This window comes from Bidens hawaiensis, unplaced genomic scaffold (assembly GCF_021521415.1).
Source record: "Bidens hawaiensis isolate Kalapana, Puna unplaced genomic scaffold, B.hawaiensis_p1.1 tig00008580_1, whole genome shotgun sequence".
Lineage (NCBI taxonomy): Eukaryota > Viridiplantae > Streptophyta > Magnoliopsida > Asterales > Asteraceae > Bidens > Bidens hawaiensis.
Window position 1 is genome coordinate 169,570 of NW_027491619.1, and position 18,968 is coordinate 188,537.

Consider the following 18,968-nt stretch of genomic DNA (forward strand, 5'->3'; position numbering starts at 1 on the left):
ATGACGAATCCCCTACATGTTATGAATCTGATGAATTACGGTTCATTATTGATCTTCTGTTTGATATATTAGGGGTCCTGTAGGATTACTCTTCAACTTATACTCTTTATATTAAAATTTGGTTTTTGTTTCTTAATATGGCTTTTGTGCATTGTATGATAAAGTCCCCATATCTGCATGTGTGCGTATTTAATTATTGCCCGGGCTAACTTATAAGGCTTACATCATTGTGCATTATCATTTTACCATCTGACAGTTGCAGATACCATTTTAGAATTTTATGTATCTAGTTACCCGTGTGCCTTTTTACAGAAAACACCAACTTATGATGTGCACATAGCTTTATTCTTTGGTTCTACACTCTACTTGATATGAGTAGTAAGAGACTTCGTGTTAGATCTGATTCAAGGCCCCAATATCGTTTGGATGAATATGATGACGAGTAAGACCTTTCCATCAAAAAAGAAAGTATTGAGAAAATAATCAGAGATGACGCGGTACTTTCCATCTTTATAATAAACTCAATAATGTCTTAGTTTCTGCTCCAAAACATATTTGTTACACTTAAAGATGGTAAAATAATCGTTTGGTTAAATGTTTACAGAAAGAGAATTCGTGTAACGCGTGTGGTAAATCTGGGAATCTACTTGTCTGTGAAACATGCACTTATGAATACTGAAGAAACGTGGATCGGCTCACTGGTAGACGATCAACTTTCCTCGGGTATGAGTATGCTATTTCACCGATGGTTCTCCGGAGTATGAGTTCTTCCACCTACAAAACGAGCAGCACCGTGAACTTACCCCTCAGAAAGGGACAGAGGGGTCCTCTTTGGGGTAACCCTCCGGTGTGAGAATAAGAGATTGTAGGAGAAGATAATAATAATCTGAGAATGAGTAAGGAATTGGAATGTATTTTCTTGCTTACCTCCCCTTGTGGAGGTGGTGTGGTATTTATAGTGTTAGGGTTTCCAAATGATTGGGCTCAGATCCCATTAGGGCCTTTTTGGCCTCCTCCTGTTACTTTGCGCCACGTGTCCTTAGGACACCTGGTGCTTTTTCATTGATTATTCTCTGACCCAGGTATTTTACCTGACCCATGTGCAATCACGTGGTAGCACATGGGTTTTGCTGAGTTGTCCACCTTTCATTGGCAGCTGTCAACATCAGCATATTCTTATTCCTTAAAGGATACCTTCTGGAAGGTTTGCTGACGAGCACAATCAAGGTTGTCCTTATCCTGATTTGGATAAGGACGAGGTTGATTATGTGCACGTGTGATATGCGCCTATCCTGAGGATGTGCGAAGTCTTCTCTTTATTCTCACGCGCAGATGTTTCATGCGCAGATGTGATATGCGCAAGCATATGTAATATGCGCCACGCGCAGATGTGATATGCGTGAGCATATATGATGCGTGAGCATGCGATATGCGCCACGCGCAGATGCGCCACGCGCAGATGTGATATGCGTGAGCATATATGGTGCGCGAGCATGTGATACGCGTGAGCATATGTGATGCGTGAGCATATATGATATGCTCCGTGTGCATAGGTTTTGACTTTGTGCCTTCATGATATCTTGATTTCAAGCCTCTTGTCTTAATCTTGTGGGTTGACCCGCCCCGCTCGATGTTAAGGCGGGTACATACCTCTTCAAGCCCCCCAGTCTAATGTGTGTCTTGTCTCGCGCGAGCGAGGTAAGATAGATATTAGACTTAATAGTTCTCTTTTAATAGGGTTTTGTCTTTTCCTTTTTTATTTCTCATCGTTGCGCGAAATTCTATCCTAGTGGTTGAAATGAATCGTCCATGTACGTGGTTGGTTGGTGCTGACATGCGTCAGAGATGGAGGCATGTGTCAGACTTTTCGTGTGCTCGAGGTGCTACAGTTGCCTTTCATGTCCCCTCACACAGTGTCAGGAACACGTGTCGCGCTCGTGTTGGCCTGCACCTGCGAGTGGGGGCGCGTGAACTCTGATCAGTGCCTGTTTCGTTCCCTTTCATGTCCCCTCACACAGTGTCAGGGACACGTGTCGCGCTCGCGTTGGTCTACACCTGCGAGTGGGGGCGCGTGGACTCTGATCAGTACTTGTTTCTCTCTCTCCTGGGCCTATAAAAGCAAGCCCTTTGAGTTATTATTCTTCATCTTCCTTGTTATTTCAGAGCTTTTCTTTCCTTCCATTTTTATTCCGATTAGGGCCTGTCTTCTGCTTCCAGATTTCCATTGTTGAAGTAACCTCTGTTTGATTCTCAGTTGTATGTCTGATAGCCCAGACACCACAATCTCCCCCAGCAAACGCCGTGTAAAGTCATTGGTGATGTCTACTTTGAAGAAGACCGGCAAGGGGAAACGGGCTGCCGAGGCCTCATCGGAGGAGGTGGGGAAGGTCAAGGCAGTGAAGAGGTGGGATGAGATCCCCTGCAAATTGAGGCAGTCCGATTTTGACAGTCTCATCGCCTCTCAGGGTTTTCTCCCTGAGTATGGCTGCATGCTCCCGGCGGCCGGGCAAACGGCGGCGGATCCGCCCACCGGCTACATCTCCCTGTACTGCCACTTTTTCACCCACTGCAACCTTCGTCTCCCGATGACAAGGTTTGTGGGTGCGCTGCTTCGATTTTATGGGATTCACATATCCCAAGTCCATCCGTTTGGACTTGTGCGCATGACTCATTTTGAGTTCATGTGCAAATCTCAGCGCGAGGAGCCCACCCCTCGGCGCTTTCAATATTTTTATAAGCCGAAAATCCAAGATTCTTGGTTTTCATTCGTTCCTCGCAGTCAGAAGGTCAAGTGCTGCACTGTTTCCTTCAAGAGCCTTCATGACTGGTCTGAGAAATTTTTCTATATTAAGGCTGGTGTGATTCCCATCCGCATGACCATGCGCGAGATCACTTCTGCGCCCGCGGATGTGAATGTTTTTAAGAACCCAACTGGCGCATGGGTTAATAAGTTGACTGCTGAACCATCCCCTGCCAAGAATATTTGCGAGGAGGCGCTGGTGGGGGTTGGCATGAGCAGGAGGTGGGCCGACAGCGCGACTGAGCCTGTTATCCAAGTTGACGGCTTGTGTAAGTTATTAACTCATTGCATTACTTCTGCGCGAATATAATTCGTTTTGCTGATATCATGTCTTGTTTTGTGCAGTAAGCAAGGAGTATGTCCACGCCGCCTATGATGAGCATATGGAGGGTGGCTCTGTCGCGCTGGGCGCTGGGGAAGTTGGCTTCCCCGATCGCTTCGATGACATGTTCATCCCTGTTGATCTGGGATTTTGCTTTGACAGCGACGCGCCTGGTAAGCCCTTGTACTTATGCTTATGCCTTTAGAATACCAAATTTGGTTAACATTTCTGTTGCACGTATTGTAGATGCGCTCGAGAACTACGAGCTGGAGCTCGCGGAAGAAGAGGAGGAGGAGGAAGCTGAGGTGCCACAACTCAAGCGTAAAGCTAAAGGGCAACCTGGCGCAGGGGCCAGTAAAAAACAGAAGAAAAATGATGCCCCTGTTGCTCAGGATCCTCCTACTCAGGCGAAGGGACTTAAGAAAACCAAGGGGTTTACCTCCAAGGTTTCCTTATCTTCTTTGCCTCAAGGTGTGGGCAGTCCTCCTGTCCACACGAGGTATGGTGCCGCCACCTCCTCTCTTCGCGCGGCGGAAAAGGGAAGCGGCGCTGCGCCTGCTGTCTGCTCTTCAACAGGTATACTTTGTTTATACTTTATGGTTTTATGAGCGAGATTCGGATACAATTATTAATGAATCTTTGCTCACTCAAATGTTTGTAGAGTCGGCGACCTTGGTGGATCAACCTCAGGCACAACCAGGTACCGAGGCTGCGCCGAAGGTTGCTTCGAAGTCCCCCGTTTTACCCTCAAAAAAGGGGAGAATGGACTTCATGGCGATGTTTAACTCGCGAACGGCGGTGCGCCAAGGTATGTATTGCGCTTTTATTTTCTGACTTTTTTCTTTTAGATCAAGTCATGAACCATTTCTCATTGTTGATTTTTTCATAGGCATTATAGCTGGCACACAAGCTGCTGGCGGCACCGCTGGCGCCGGCGCCAGCGCCGTTGGTTCTGCTCCTGCTCCTGCAAGCACTGAATCTCCCCTCATTGGGATTACTAAGGAGCAGGAGGCTGTTTTGCGCGCTGATCTCGCGGCCTCGAGACCTCCCTCACCTCCTCCTGCGCAGCCCTCCTCGCGAGACTGGTTTTGATTTTTCCAGGTCGCAGGAGAAAAGGTCTGTTACAGAGGAAGATGAGGAGGTCCATTTTGAAGACTCCGATGGCGGCTGCGCAAGCCCTGTAGCGCCACGAGATTTCGCGGCGCAGTCTTCTCGTGGAGCTGGCGCTGACTTTTCTGCTTGCTCCCCGCAGGTATAAGTTCGTTTTGCTCCGCTGCGCGGACTTCCATATTAGTGTTTAGATGACTTAGAACATTACTTTGTGTTTGTAGGAAGCCGATCACATTTATCGCCCGAGATGGAATATTACTGAGGATAGCTCATTTCAGTCCATGGGTGTGTGTGAAGACTTCTGGGCTCATTCTGTGCCTCCAGCTGAAAGGAGGTTTCAGGAGGACCGCGCTCGCGTGGACTTGCTCAATGACCATCTTTTTGCTGGGTCGGCTTTCTTTGCTGCCTCCCAAGAGCTTCGCTATGATTACGTAAAGGTACGTGATGCTCTTGCGGAAGCCAAGCAAGAGGCTAAAGTATCTGCTTGGAATCTTTCTGATGCTCGAGAGAGAGCTGAGAAACTCCAAGCACAGCTCAGCGAGAACCGAGCAAGTGCCAACGCTGCCTTCGTGAAGTGCGGGCATGAGCTGCAGGCTGCGCGGGAGAAGCTGCAAGCAGTAGAGGCGGACGCGGCCAAGTACGCGCGGCGAGTGCGCGACTTGGAACTGGATGCAGAGGCGCATGACCAAGCTCTTGTGCAGTCTATCACTGACAAATCTTCATTAGAGAGTGAGGTTGTGCGCCTGAAGAAGGAGCTTGAGGCCGCGCGGGCAGAGAAGGATTAGGCCCTGGCGACGGCAGCGTCTAGCCAAGAAGCGCTCGATGCTGCGCGAGCGGAAAGGGAAGAGGCCTTGGCGGCAGCAGCGTCCGACAGAGAGGAGATGAAACATACCAAGGAAACTGTTGAGTTGTTAAACTCTCAGATTCCTGCTCTTGAGACGTCTGTTTCTTCCCTCGCGCAGGATCGCCAATGGCTAGTCTCACAGGGTATGACTCGTTGCGCTTATGCGATGAAATACTCAGACGAGTTTCAGACCCTTGTGATGGATTGCAACGCTGCCTCGCGCTTGGTGGGTCGAGCTGAAGGGTTTAAGGATGGCTGTGAATATAGCATGCTGAAGAAGAACCCATCTGACTACCCTTATCAGCTCGACGTTGTCTGCGCGGACATGGCCGAGGTAGGGGAGAAGTATTTGAATACTCCCATTCCCATCCTTGAGCAGGTATTTTAACCTTAATGAGTTTACCTTGACTTATTTTCTTAGTCTTTTTGTACTCACACTTTTCCTTATGCTTTGCAGATAGCCTTGCTTGCTGATCAGCCCGATCTCGGCGCTCTAAAGAAATTACTTGACGAGTGTGAAGGGGCTAGTGGCGGCGACGATGGCGCGGGCAATGCTGCCTCTGCTAGCGGCTCTGGCGTGGCCAAAGGACCCGCTCCTGACACTATTGTGATAGAAGACTCCATTCAAGATGAACAGCTTGACTATGGCAAGTTTGGAGATGATGAGGAGCGCGCTGCGCCAGATGCTGAGGGAGGAAATGATGAGGGCGATGAAGAGGCTGACGTCGACATAGAGACTTGAGAAGCCCTTCATGTTTTTTTTTTTTTATTTGCAGTTTGTATCTCATCATTTTGTAAATTTGTAACCTTCTATGTTTTGGAATGAAATTTTGTTTTTCCCTTATTCGCATCTTGCGCATTCCCCATTCATCTCTTTATATTGCATGTTTGCTTGTTGAATATAAGATATGCTTACACGTTGAAATAAGAACAAGGTTGTAAAGAAATTATTTTACTTAATCCTTGTCATATTTTAAGTGATTTTGCAATATCCTGACTATGTTGACACGTGCCTCGGTGTTTCATTATTCCTCTTTTGCGCGACGTTATCGCGCATTTATTATAGGGAATTATGAGTTTTTTAGCCTTTACGTGTCAGTATGTGTTACTCTGGTATCCATTACAATTCCATGCGCGACCTCGACCTGAGACCTTAACAACTATTTTTTGGCATGTGCTTTGCCTTAGTTGTGCTTAGGTATTTTTATGGTCAGGCTGCGCAGCATGTAGGATGGATGTTGTGAGTGATTTGAGCTAAGGCTCACATTATTGGGCTAAGGCCCTGAGCTAAGGCTCATATTATTGGGCTAAGGCCCTGACGTTTTAGAGTTAAAACTCGTTAACGCGTTTGAGCTTGAAGCTCGCGCATGTATGTTTGACTTCGTTTTATTTTTTGTTTTGATGTCAATACAATGTTGTCATATTGCTCAAAATTAATAAAGGGAAGTGTGAAACATGTATGCAAAAGGTAATAGAACACACATTAAGAGAAGATAGCGCGTATCATTATTCATAATGGCTTAAAAAGCCTTGATTACAAACTTGACAATTTTTACATGAAACATTTTCTAAGCTTTGCTGCGTTCCATGCGCACGGTATCTTCTTTCCATTCAAATCTTTTAAAGCGTATGCACCTTTTCCCAATTCTTCCGAGACTTGATAAGGTCCTTCCCAATTGGGGGACATCTTTCCCGGGGGTATCGCGCGGCTAGCTTCATTGTTTCGAAGGACAAAATCATTCTTCTTGAAGTGGCATTCTTTCACGCGCTGATTGTAATATTTTTCCAGTTTTTTCTTGTATTTGGCTTCACTGATGATAGTCGCTTCTCGGCGCCCTTCAAGTAAGTTGAGATCCAACCTTCTTTCGCGCTCGTTATCAATCTTACTCATCATGAGCACTCTATGGGATGGGCATCCAATTTCTGCTGGAATCATAGCCTCCGTTCCATAGGTTAGGCTAAACGGGGATTCGCCATTGCTGGTTTTGCTTAATGTCCTGTGCGCCCACAGGACATTAGGTAGCTCCTCGACCCATGAATGGGATTCTCTCTCCAACCTTTTCTTCAGCCCATTTAGCAAGCTTTGGTTCGCGCGCTCCACTTGGCCATTCCCCTTAGGGTGGTATACTGAAGTGAAGATTTGGTTGATGCGCAATTCCTTGAGCCAACTGGATATCTTCCTGTCGGTGAATTGTTTGCCATTGTCGCTCACAATTTCCATGGGCAGGCCAAAACGGCATATGATGTGGCTCCAAATAAATTGCTTCATCGCCTCGGCTGTGATTTTTGCTAGTGGCTTGGCTTCAACCCATTTTGTGAAATAGTCTACTGCCACTACCAAAAATTTTACTCGCCCTTGCGCTTGCGGTAGGGGACCCACAATATCGATTGCCCATTTGTGGAAAGGCCATGCGGAGGTTACCGGAATCAAGTTGTTCTTTGGCCGCATGGTGTTTGGCGCATAGCTCTGACACGCTTTGCATTTTTGGATCTCTTTTAACGCGTCCAAGTGCATGCCTGGCCAATAGTAACCTGCGCTCATTGCCTTGGCAACCACCATGCGCGGGCCAGCATGTATTCCACAGATTCCTTCATGTATCTCTCTGATCACATAGCTTGCTTCCTCAGCATCTTGGCATTTCATGAGTGGTCCAAGATAAGAGCGTCGATATAATGTACCATCAAGCAGTTCATAGTTCTGCGACTTGTGTCTTATCTTCCTCGCCTGTGCGCAATCGTCTGGTACCTTTCCCTCCAAGAATTCCATTATTGGAGTTATCCATGATGAAGGTGTTGTATGAATTATAAGGACAGACTTCGCTCCCACCGACGGGTTGCTCATTACTTCTACCCTGACATCTTTGCCAAAATGATCGAAGCTGGTTGATGCCATCTTGCTCAGCGCGTCGGCAGATTTGTTTTCACTGCGCGGAATATGTATGATTCTGAAGCAGTCAAATTGCTCGATGAGCTTTTTCGCCTGCTCTAGATACAGAGGCATGGTGTTCTCCTTGGCATCATAAAGGCCATTGACCTGTGCTGCTACCAAGTATGAATCAACATGGGCCTCTAGCTTTTTAACTCCGAATTTATGCGCGATGCGCAGGCCAGCCAGCAGGGCTTCATACTCAGCTTCATTGTTGGTGCTCTTGAAATCCAACCTGATTGCATAAGTATACTCATGATTTTCTGGATCCACCAGTTTGAGGCCTGCGCCGGACCCTTCGTTGTTTGAAGCTCCATCAGTGAATAATCTCCAAACATTCTCTTCATCATTGGCTCGCGGAGGATCTACCTCGCGCTGAGCCTCTTCAATTTTTCCTTCAGGGATTTCTGCGATGAAATCAGCTAAGACTTGTCCCTTTATTGCTGGACGGGGCTTATAGGCGATCGTGTGCTCTCCTAATTCCAGCGCCCATTTTGTCAGCCTTCCTGAGAGCGCGGGACGCCGCAAGACTTGCTGGATGTTGTAACCAGTCAGAACTTCAATAGGATGACCATTGAAATATCTATGAAGCTTGCGCGACGCGTGTGTTAGTGACAAAACTAACTTTTCCATGATGGAGTAGCGCGTCTCAGGATCTGTCAGCACCTGACTCACATAATATATCGGTGTTTGGATTCCCTTGCGATCCACCAACAACACTGCGCCGATGGCGCGTTCTCCTGCTGACAGGTACAATGTTAGAGTTTCGCCAGAAAGTGGAGCTGTGAGCGCGGGCAGATTTATCAGACATTCTTTTATCTCATTGAAAGCTTGCTCAGCCTTAGGCGTCCACTTGAATTGGCTTTTCTTTAGGCAATTTCTCAATGTGTTAACGAATGGGGTAGATTTGCTTGCATGGTTCGCTAGGAACCTGTTGATTGATACCAATCTACCATTCAACTTTTGAACTTCTTTCATGGTGGATGGCGAGGGCATGTCAAGGATGGCCTCCACCTTCTCTGGGTTCACCTTGAAACCATCCTTGGTGACCATTACACCGAGAAATTTCCCTTCTTCTACGCCAAATGTGCATTTGCTCGGGTTGAGCTTCATGTTTACTTCCTTTAGGCGCGAAAGGGTTTCTTCGATGTCTTTGAGCATTTGTTTTTCCTCCCTGCTTTTAATCACCAAATCATCCACGTAGACTTCTAGGTTTCTTCCAATTTGCTCGTTGAAAACAGCATCCATAAGTCTTTGGTAGGTGGCTCCTACATTCTTCAAACCAAAGGGCATTTTTGTGTAACAAAAAACACCCTTGTCGGTTCTGAAGGCAGTCTTGTCCTCGTCTTGTGGTGCCATTTGAATTTGGTGATAGCCCTTATAGGCATCCAGAAAACATTTGAGCTTAAATGGCGCCACGGAGTCCACCTTCGCGTCGATGTTTGGGAGGGGGTAACAATCTTTTGGACATGCTTTGTTGAGGTCTTTGAAGTCAATGCACATCCTCCATGACCCGTTGCCCTTCTTTACCATCACAGGATTGGCTACCCATGTCTGGTATCGTATTGGGCGGATGATGTTTGCGCGCAGTAGATCCTCTACTTGCTCATTCATGGCCTTTGCCTTCTCATCCCCCATGATTCTCTTCTTTTAAGCAATTGGCTCTACGGACTTGAACGTGTTGAGAGAATGTTGCGCCAGGTCTCGCGGAACCCCAGTCATATCGGAATGTTGCCACGCGAAGACCGACATATACGTTGTGAGCAATCTTTTCATTCTCAACCTTGTGTCGTCTGATATCGTAGCTCCAATTGTGATTGTTTGCTCTGGGAATTTTGGGTTGAGAATCCATTCCTCTGGCGCGCTGTTTGCCATTGGAAGTTTCATTCTCCCTTCCCGCGGAATACTTGTCACTGCGCACAAATGATCTCGGTATACGAACGTTACACCTGTTGGTGTTGGGAACCCCAACGCGCCGTGCGCTGGCGACGGTATGGCGTTGAATTGGGCAATCGTTCCTCTACCCAAGATCATATTGTGGCATGAAGTGGTGGGCAAGACCAAGAAGTTGACAATTTCGGCTCGCTTGTGTTTCTCATCCCCCATAGTTAGTTCAAATTGTATTTGACCTAGGGGGTGAATGATTTCGTTTGAAACACCAGAGATTGGTGCATTCACAATTTCGAGCCTTGCTTGGTCTGCTGGATCCAACTTCCTGAAACATTGCTCATACATGATGTCTGATTCACTGCCAGTGTCCACCAGGACTTTTGACACTTCATAATAAGCAATGTGTGTAGTGATGACTAGAGGACTGCTGATAGAAGGGCCTCCCCTGATTCTTGGGAAGATTACTTGTTGCTCGCGCCAATCTCCTTGGACTTGCGCGCTTCTCTTTCTCGATCGTTGCCCTTGCCTTCCTCCCTCGGCTACACAGATTCTTTTGAACTTTTTGTTGGCTGGGGCTCCTTCTGGTTGTTCATTTTCTGGTCTTGGGTTTTTCACCAGGTGAGCCAACTTGCCTGATTTCACATCTTTTTCAATTGCATCCTTCAAATGGTGGCATGCATCGGTGTTGTGCCCTGTGGACTTGTGAAACTCACAATACTTGCCACTGTTTGATGGTCCCTTATAGTGTAGTGGCTTGGGGCTTTTGAACTGGACATTCTCAGTGCTTAACACTTGTGAAGGCGTTTTAGTGAGGGGAGTCCATATTTTTGGTAGAGGTCTGTTAGGCTCTCTGCCCCCTTCCCTCTTGTCACCCTCTCCGCGATTACGACTGTCTTTTTGGGGCTGGGGTGAGCTTGGTTGCGCCTGCTTTTCTGCGGGAGAAAAACTGGTTTGTTGCAACTTGGACCATACAGAGTTTTGTTTGCCCCTCCTTTCGTTGTTACGCGGTGCTTCTGCTTGGTGCCCTCTTTCTCTTGCTCTATCTTGGGCAATTTGTTTTTCATTTCGCGCGAAGATTCGCGATGCTTCCATTAGCTTGGCCCAAGTAGTTGGCATGCCATCTCTGCTCACGAGAGCTCTGCGGAGTTGATCACTGCGCGCACCTTGTATAAAAGCCACGCGCAAGAGTTGCTCAGTGATACCTCCAATTGCAAGAGATTCCTGATTGAAACGAGTTATGTAGTCTTCAATCGCTTCGTCATTCCTGCGCACGCAGTGCATGATGTCATCAGGGTCGCGCGTGTGTCTGCGCTGCTGTACGAAGTGAGCTTGGAACTTCTCCAATAGCTCTTCGAACCCATCGATTTGCCCAGTCGGCAAGCTTTCGAACCAGACACGCGCCGCGCCCGTGAGGCAGCGAGCAAACATGTGACACCATGTTGGCATCGTCCAGCTTTCTAGGTTTCTAGTGTTATAAAAACCTTGTAAGAAATCGTCTGGATCAGTTGTGCCGTCGTACTTGCCCAAACCACTTGGCATCTTGGTTTTGTGCTGAATGGGAGCCTTCGCGATGCGCTCAGTGAATTTTGAATGCTTCACCAATATGGCTGGCCTGTATGGTGTGGTTACGTCCACTTGCCCTCTCACTGGTGGGCTGTACGGTGTGTACATATCCAGATCGGCTTTGACTCCAGGCGCCATGTTCATGTGCGCGCGGAGCTGTGAGCCTTCTGCATGAGTATCTCGCGTCTTCCTCATGCTGTGCACTTCTTCATCACTAAAATCAGCGTGTTCAGTGTGAACAGAGTGACCATCTTCCGGCGCGCGCGCCCTTTTTGTTCCTTGAATGGTTTGCTTATCAAACGCGAGCCTTTGTGTTAGGTCGGCTAACTTTTTGTGTTTGACCAGCTCATTGTATTTGTCCATTAGACGTCGTTGTTCGTTTATGAGCCATTCTTTAGGGTCATTGGTTTCATCTTCTGGACCTATTGGTCATTTTTGTTTCGCGCCTGTAAGATTTTGGAACGTGAGATCGTCTGGAGGAGTTTCAGTCTGGCTATGAGGAGTTGTGATGAAGGGATGGTTACTGGTGGTGCACGCAGAATCACGCGGCACCCTCAGAAACTGCTGTCCCTCATTAACATCCTCACGCTCAATATCCTCCAGAACTTGATCGCTGTTACGAACACCAGAAACCATGGTAAAATTTTTTTTAGAGAGAACTGATGAGATTTTGTTGCCGTTGTAACAGGTGATGGCGCCAATGAAGAAACGTGGATCGGCTCACTGGTAGATGATCAACTTTCCTTGGGTATGAGTATGCTATTTCACCGATGGTTCTCCGGAGTATGAGTTCTTCCACCTACAAAACGAGCAGCACCGTGAACTTACCCCTCAGAAAGGGACAAAGGGGTCCTCTTTGGGGTAACCCTCCGGTGTGAGAATAAGAGATTGTAGGAGAATATAATAATAATCTGAGAATGAGTAAGGAATTGGAATGTATTTTCTTGCTTACCTCCCCTTGTGGAGGTGGTGTGGTATTTATAGTGTTAGGGTTTCCAATGATTGGGCTCAGATCCCATTAGGGCCTTTTTGGCCTCCTCCTGTTGCTTTGCGCCACGTGTCCTTAGGACACCTGGTGCTTTTTCATTGATTATTCTCTGACCCAGGTATTTTACCTGACCCATGTGCAATCACGTGGTATCACATGGGTTTTGCTGAGTTGTCCACCTTTCATTGGCAGCTGTCAACATCAGCATATTCTTATTCCTTAAAGGATACCTTCTGGAAGGTTTGCTGACGAGCACAATCAAGGTTGTCCTTATCCTGATTTGGATAAGGACGAGGTTGATTATGTGCACGTGTGATATGCGCCTATCCTGAGGATGCGCGAAGTCTTCTCTTTATTCTCACGCGCAGATGTTTCATGCGCAGATGTGATATGCGCAAGCATATGTAATATGCGCCACGCGCAGATGTGATATGCGTGAGCATATATGATGCGTGAGCATGCGATATGCGCCACGCGCAGATGCGCCATGCGCAGATGTGATATGCGTGAGCATATATGGTGCGCGAGCATATGATACGCGTGAGCATATGTGATGCGTGAGCATATATGATATGTGCCGTGCGCATAGGTTTTGGCTTTGTGCCTTCATGATATCTTGATTTCAAGCCTCTTGTCTTTATCTTGTGGGTTGACCCGCCCCGCTCGATGTTAAGGCGGGTACATACCTCTTCAAATACCACCCAAAGTGTTTATTACCACCTCTGAAAGCTCTTCTCACTGTGTCTGTGTGGCAATGCCCCAAATGTGTATGTTTATTTTATGAACTAAAATTATATTGATTACATACACGCTACATTTTGATTTTTATTCTAAACTGTTATTTGCAGGTTAATCCTTTAAATGATATAGACAAGATTCTGGACTGTGAAGCTAGGTCTGCAGTTGCTGATGATAGTGATGCTTCCAAACTTGGTTCAAATCAGATGATTGTGCAACAATATCTTGTTAAATGGAAAGGATTATCTTATCTTCATTGCACATGGTATATGTAGCTCATAGTTATTCTTGTTACTATTGAAGTTTATTTTGCAATCTCTTTTGGATAATTTAGATTTTATTTATATGCATGTATTTTAGGGTACCAAAAAAAGAGTTTAGAAAAGCTTACATGGAACTGCCTCATTTAAAGACAAAAGTAAACAATTTTCGCAAGCAAATCTTCTGCAACAGCTCGGAAGATGATTTTGCCCCGATAAGGCGTGAATATACAATGGCTGACCGCGTTCTTGCGCGCAGGTGCATTTTTAGAAAAAAAGATCGAATTTTAATGGGTATCTGATATATAATCATTAGTACTCGTTTATTATGAATCAGGCAAGAAGAGGGTGAGGAAAAGGAATATTTCGTGAAATGGGTAGGACTTGACTACGATGAATGTCATTGGGAATCAGAATCGGATATCTCATCATTTCAACAACAAATTGAGAAATTCAAACTACTGCTGTCTAGATATCAAAAACTAAGGATACAAGAAAGCAGCATTCGTGATGGGATTGACTCAGCAAGAAAGTCAAAAGAATTTCAGCAATTTGAAAAAAGTCCCGAATTTCTTCATGGAGGTATCAGAATGTATATGCTTTTTTTATTATGTTGTTTCTAACTTGAATGATTTAGTATAATCTTTTAATTTGGTGTGATATAGGCGAGCTCCATCCATACCAGCTTAAAGGATTGAATTTCTTACGTCTCTCATGGTCTAAAAAAACACATGTGATACTTGAGGACGAAATGGGTCTTGGTATGTTCTCCTTGGTTTTTTAAATCTTTAAATTCTTAGAAAGTCACTTTTGATATTTATATGTTAAAATTCAGGAACAACGATACATAGTATTGCTTTTTTGGCGTCTTTATATGAAGAGAATCTCTCCCCTCATTTGGTAGTAGCACCACTTTCTACATTAACGAACTGGGAACGAAAATTTGCCACATGGGCACCTCATATGAATGTTGTAAGTTACAAAATCTCTTAAATTCTAATATTTTTGTTCGATGCAAATATGTATTCTAGTGTATACTAAGGCAACCACTGCAGATTATGTATGTTGGATCGGCTGCTGCTCGTGCTCTCATTACATAATATGAGTTTTTTTCCCGAGGTTTCATAAAAAGGACAAAAAGAAGAATTCAACTCATGGGATTGGTGAAAGTAAGCAAGACAGGATAAAGTTTGATGTCTTATTGACTTCTTATGAAATGATTAACATGGATGACGAGTCGTTGAAGGCAATATATTGGGAGACGATGGTACCTTTTTCTCACTGATTTATTTTATTTTATTTTTTTTTGAATTTGATATCATTTACATGTTTTTGATGAATTTTTTCAAACTGTGTAGATAGTGGAAGTGAACGATCGTCTTAAAAATAAAGATTCGAAACTGTTTTCTTCATTGGAGCAGTTTAAGACCCGACATCGTACAGTACTCAATAGAACCGCTCTTCAGGCTTGTTCTTACATTTTTATATTTCTTTTATTTATTTGTAATTTTGATAAGCAATTGTTGTATAAAGTTTGTTGCTTTATTTGTATGTTACATTTTTTCACTTTTCTTTTTTGAATTGCAACTGCTTTCAGAACAATATGGGGGAGCTCTTTCTTGATGCTGCAAAGGTTAGTTTTACAGTTTTATTGCAACTTTATAGCACCAACTGTTTGTAATATTGCAACTTTTATTGCAACTTTATAGCACAAAAAGGATTTCTGACTTGTAACGAGATTAGGGTTGGATTTTCTAAATACTTACCTATTCTGATTTTATTTTTATTTTACGGTTAACCAAATTGAGCTATTTTCACATAAATTAGTAGAATTGATCATCTGTAATAAAATTACATGTTTTTATTACATGTTCACTTTGGTTCCTATTTGTTGGCGTATACAGGAAGCTCCAGTCCTGACCACCATGGTAACTCACTGACCGACTACCAACAAGATTGGCCTTATATCAAGCGGTCTCGAGTCTGGGCCACCATTGAGTTCTACTCTCAAAAGCCAAACTTTGCGCCACTGAAGGAAATTACAGAAGATTATCGTGAGGGTATCGCCATTGCTCACATGGTCACGTTTGAGAATATTGTTCAGAAGCTTTCAGACTTAAAATCGAATGATCCTGTTGGCTTATTCATCAACAGTTTGAAAACGTTACGTGAGTTGGAGACTCATGGGTTCGATGTGGGTCCAAATAGAGGGCGTTTTCACAAGCTGCTTTTATTGAAAACTAAAATGTGTCAGCAAGAGGCTACGCGTAAAGAAGTTGAAAAAGAGCTTGAAAAGTGCAATCATGAAAATTCTTTGGTGGAGGAAGAGACGGATCAGTTAAAAGAGAGGTTGCGCGTGTTGAAATCAAAGTCGGAGCAGATTGCGACTGCGCAGAAAGTAAAGGAGGAAGAACTTAAAAGGTTGCAATTAAATGATTTGGAGCTTGTGTTTCAGACACTTGCAGCCAAACCAAGTAAGTCTGTCTTTTGGCATTGTACTTGGTAAATTAGGGTTTGCTAACATGGAAAACTACTTCATCTTTGCTGTGGCTTTTAAATTAGGGTTTGTTTCTCCAATAACATTTTTTTGCTTTTACATACACACACATACATACATATACATACTCGATTTAAATTCGAGGCAGCTCGAATTAGCTTGAACAAATAAAGAACATAAATGGTATCACAATTTTCTCAAATGTAGTATAAAGGAGGTGTATGTTGTTATAATCGAACATAAATGGTATCACAATTTTCTCGATCTCACATTCATCATGGTTCTAGATCAACTAATGAATCGATCAATGGCCATAAAAAAATTAAATCTATTAACAAGAATACAAAATCAAGATGAAGATAGATAAAATGAAATGATCCAGTTGATCAATAATCTAAGTTATAAAACTAGCATTAGGATCAAATTCAAACAGTTCTTAACTTGTGAAACGAACAAATAACAAGAGTGATTATGCTACCGCTGGAGTAATTATTGTTTCTCTATAGTTTTTGAACTAGACAAATAATTATTACTCTAACCACATTTTTTAGTTTAATTACTCTGATTTAAAACTAATTTTAAACTATAAACTAATAATAATTACTCTAATTATCTGTATGTTTAGTTGACTAATTTAATTTGTACCGGATCTCATCCCATAAAAACTAAATAATAAATCTTTATTTAATTCTAAACTTTAGATAATGCAAATGGGCTGAAGACCAAATAATGGTAGATCCTTTTAATAGGCTATCAAGCCCTAACCAAATATATAAAGGCAAATTCTAGAGACATCATCAAGTTTTTCTAAAAAACTCATCAATAGGTCGCCGTGTATGGTCCTATACGTGGCGGCCTATTAAGGGTTTTTTTTAAACCCACTAATTTTTTCTTATTATGTTTTATATTTAAATTTTTTTTATGTTTTTTTTTTTCTTTTCTTATTAATGTTTTATGTTTTAATTTTATTTTTTTGTTTCATATTTTCTTATTGTTTTTATATAATAATTTTTTTTTTAAAATGGTGTTTTCAGGACAATTTTTTTTGTTCAAAACAATAAACACCTATACACCAAAACAATAAGCACGTATGTACACCAAACCAAAACATTGTTATATACAAAACATCGAGTTTGTACAAAATAAAACAAAAAATATAAAAACTATAAAAACGGGGGATCGTCGATGTCAGGGCCGTAAACGTCGCATCGTGAACATTGACGTAGTTGTCGCCCTGCGTCTGACGCCCGATCCCTGACCGGCGTCGTCCACGTCGTCGCCTCGTTCGCGTCTAATGACCGACGTGCTCGCCTCGTGGGTCAGAAGTAGGTGGGGGTGGTACCTCGTACCTATCACTACGCTGAGTGGCGCCGAGTTAACTGACGACCCAGCCAATCTGACACCGCACCTGTAGCATCGACCCTGCCGCTGCATCTCCAGCTGCACCCGCCCAATGTGCTGTAACCTGGCGTCAGTGTCAGCATCCAAACGCATCGCACGATAAGTACGGGTGACGTGCTGCGAAAATGGCTAATATCAAAACAATAAAAAAAATTAGACGAATTAAAAGTAAATTTTAAAAAAGAATATAATAACTTACCTCATGTGCGTCAACATCAGCATCCACGTCCCCACCTGCATCCTCCTCCTCGTCGACAGGCTGGTCGACAATTTGGACCTCCGTCGCTGCTATCGGGACAAACTCGACTAAAGGCACAGGGACGTAAGGGGTGCATGCCGACACCCAGGTCACGAGGCGGTTTACCTAGTATATTATAGTTTAGTATAGTATAGTACAATACAGTACAATATAGTACAATACAGTACAGTACAGTATAATATAATATAACATAAATGATAATATATTTAATGTACCTGTGGAACGGGTCCCTGATATCAGAGACCTTGGCTTTCGTAACCCTAGGCCCGACCCCGAAAGGCTCATCGCTAATCTTCCTACACCGGACCCGCAACTCTTCTTCCGGTAACTAGTGGATGCTATCCGTGTAAAGCGGAAGCCGTACCTCCGGTGATGTGTATAAACCGAGCGCAACGGCAAACTCCTCCATAGAAAGATGAATCTCGTCCCCGAACATATGAAAAAAAATCTCAGAACGACGAGTATCAGCACCTGGCTGCCTCATCGACATCTCAGTTGTACTCATCGTGCGGGGCCTATATCTATACTATACTGTACAGTATTGTAATAATAATAATGAATAATAAAAATAATCATAATTAAATAATAATAATATTTAATAATAATAATTATAATAACAATAATACGAATAATAATTAAATAATAATACTACGAATAATGATTAAATAATAATAGTTATAATAATTAAATAATAATAATAATAATAATAATAATAATAACTTCGAAAACGTTTTCCCATTAGTGCATCTTGTTGAGCGTATCTTGCCCAATTACTTACTGGCCACGACATTTGGAAATGGTACTCGTTTACAGTCAGTTGAAGAGCCTTAATCGACACCCTATTAATTAACTTTTTTAACCAGCCGTGTCGTCGATGTTCTTCTATGCCCTGAGAACGGGATTCCTTAAACGTTCTAGGGATTTCGGCCATTTGACTGTTAACCAGTTGAAGGACATGTCTTGCAATGGTTTTGAGCGTGTTGTTGGTTCCATGGAGGTACCTTTTCAAGTTTGCGTGCTGACTCTCAACTCGGTTTGTTGTTTGCTCGCCGTAGTTTTGGCGATCGCCAATCCAGCAAGCTACAAACTTGTGTTTGCGTCGGCGTCACGTCAACAAATTGAACCAACGACCAGTCGTACATGTTGGTCTTGTACGTCGCGTCAATCAACAACACCTCAGGGAATGCACACCTTTTATGAGACTTATTATGACAAGAAAATACCCCCAGTCCTGCCATTGGAAGCATTCTCTTTGGTATAGTACACGAAACCATTTTTATGGAAAAAGTGTTAAAGTACCTGCATTAGAATAAATAAAACTTTAATAAATATTATAAGAAAATGTTTATATATATATATATATATATATA

General features: G+C 43.6%; 2 protein-coding genes across 2 annotated transcripts; both read left to right on the forward strand.

Annotated features, from left to right (window-relative positions):
* Positions 1 to 367: 367 nt before the first annotated feature.
* Positions 368 to 14,225, forward strand: LOC143529585 (CHD3-type chromatin-remodeling factor PICKLE-like). Its single transcript, XM_077025348.1, has 5 exons — positions 368 to 685; positions 13,151 to 13,446; positions 13,542 to 13,700; positions 13,779 to 14,023; positions 14,107 to 14,225. The coding sequence occupies exons 2-5, from the start codon at positions 13,388 to 13,390 to the stop codon at positions 14,223 to 14,225; spliced, it is 582 nt and encodes a 193-aa protein (XP_076881463.1). The 5' UTR covers positions 368 to 685; positions 13,151 to 13,387.
* Positions 14,226 to 15,296: 1,071 nt separating this feature from the next.
* LOC143529586 (DUF724 domain-containing protein 5-like) lies at positions 15,297 to 15,947 on the forward strand. The gene has a single exon (XM_077025349.1). The coding sequence runs from the start codon at positions 15,297 to 15,299 to the stop codon at positions 15,945 to 15,947; it is 651 nt and encodes a 216-aa protein (XP_076881464.1).
* Positions 15,948 to 18,968: the final 3,021 nt, after the last annotated feature.

Excerpts from the sequence above, each read along its gene's own strand:
- LOC143529585 (XM_077025348.1), top strand. The coding sequence starts at position 13,388 with ATGATTGTGCAACAATATCTTGTTAAATGGAAAGGATTATCTTATCTT. Across the intron at positions 13,447-13,541 it reads TCTTATCTTCATTGCACATG|GGTACCAAAAAAAGAGTTTA; the intron begins GTATATGTAGCT and ends CATGTATTTTAG. Across the intron at positions 13,701-13,778 it reads GACCGCGTTCTTGCGCGCAG|GCAAGAAGAGGGTGAGGAAA; the intron begins GTGCATTTTTAG and ends ATTATGAATCAG.
- LOC143529586 (XM_077025349.1), top strand. The coding sequence starts at position 15,297 with ATGTTTTTATTACATGTTCACTTTGGTTCCTATTTGTTGGCGTATACA.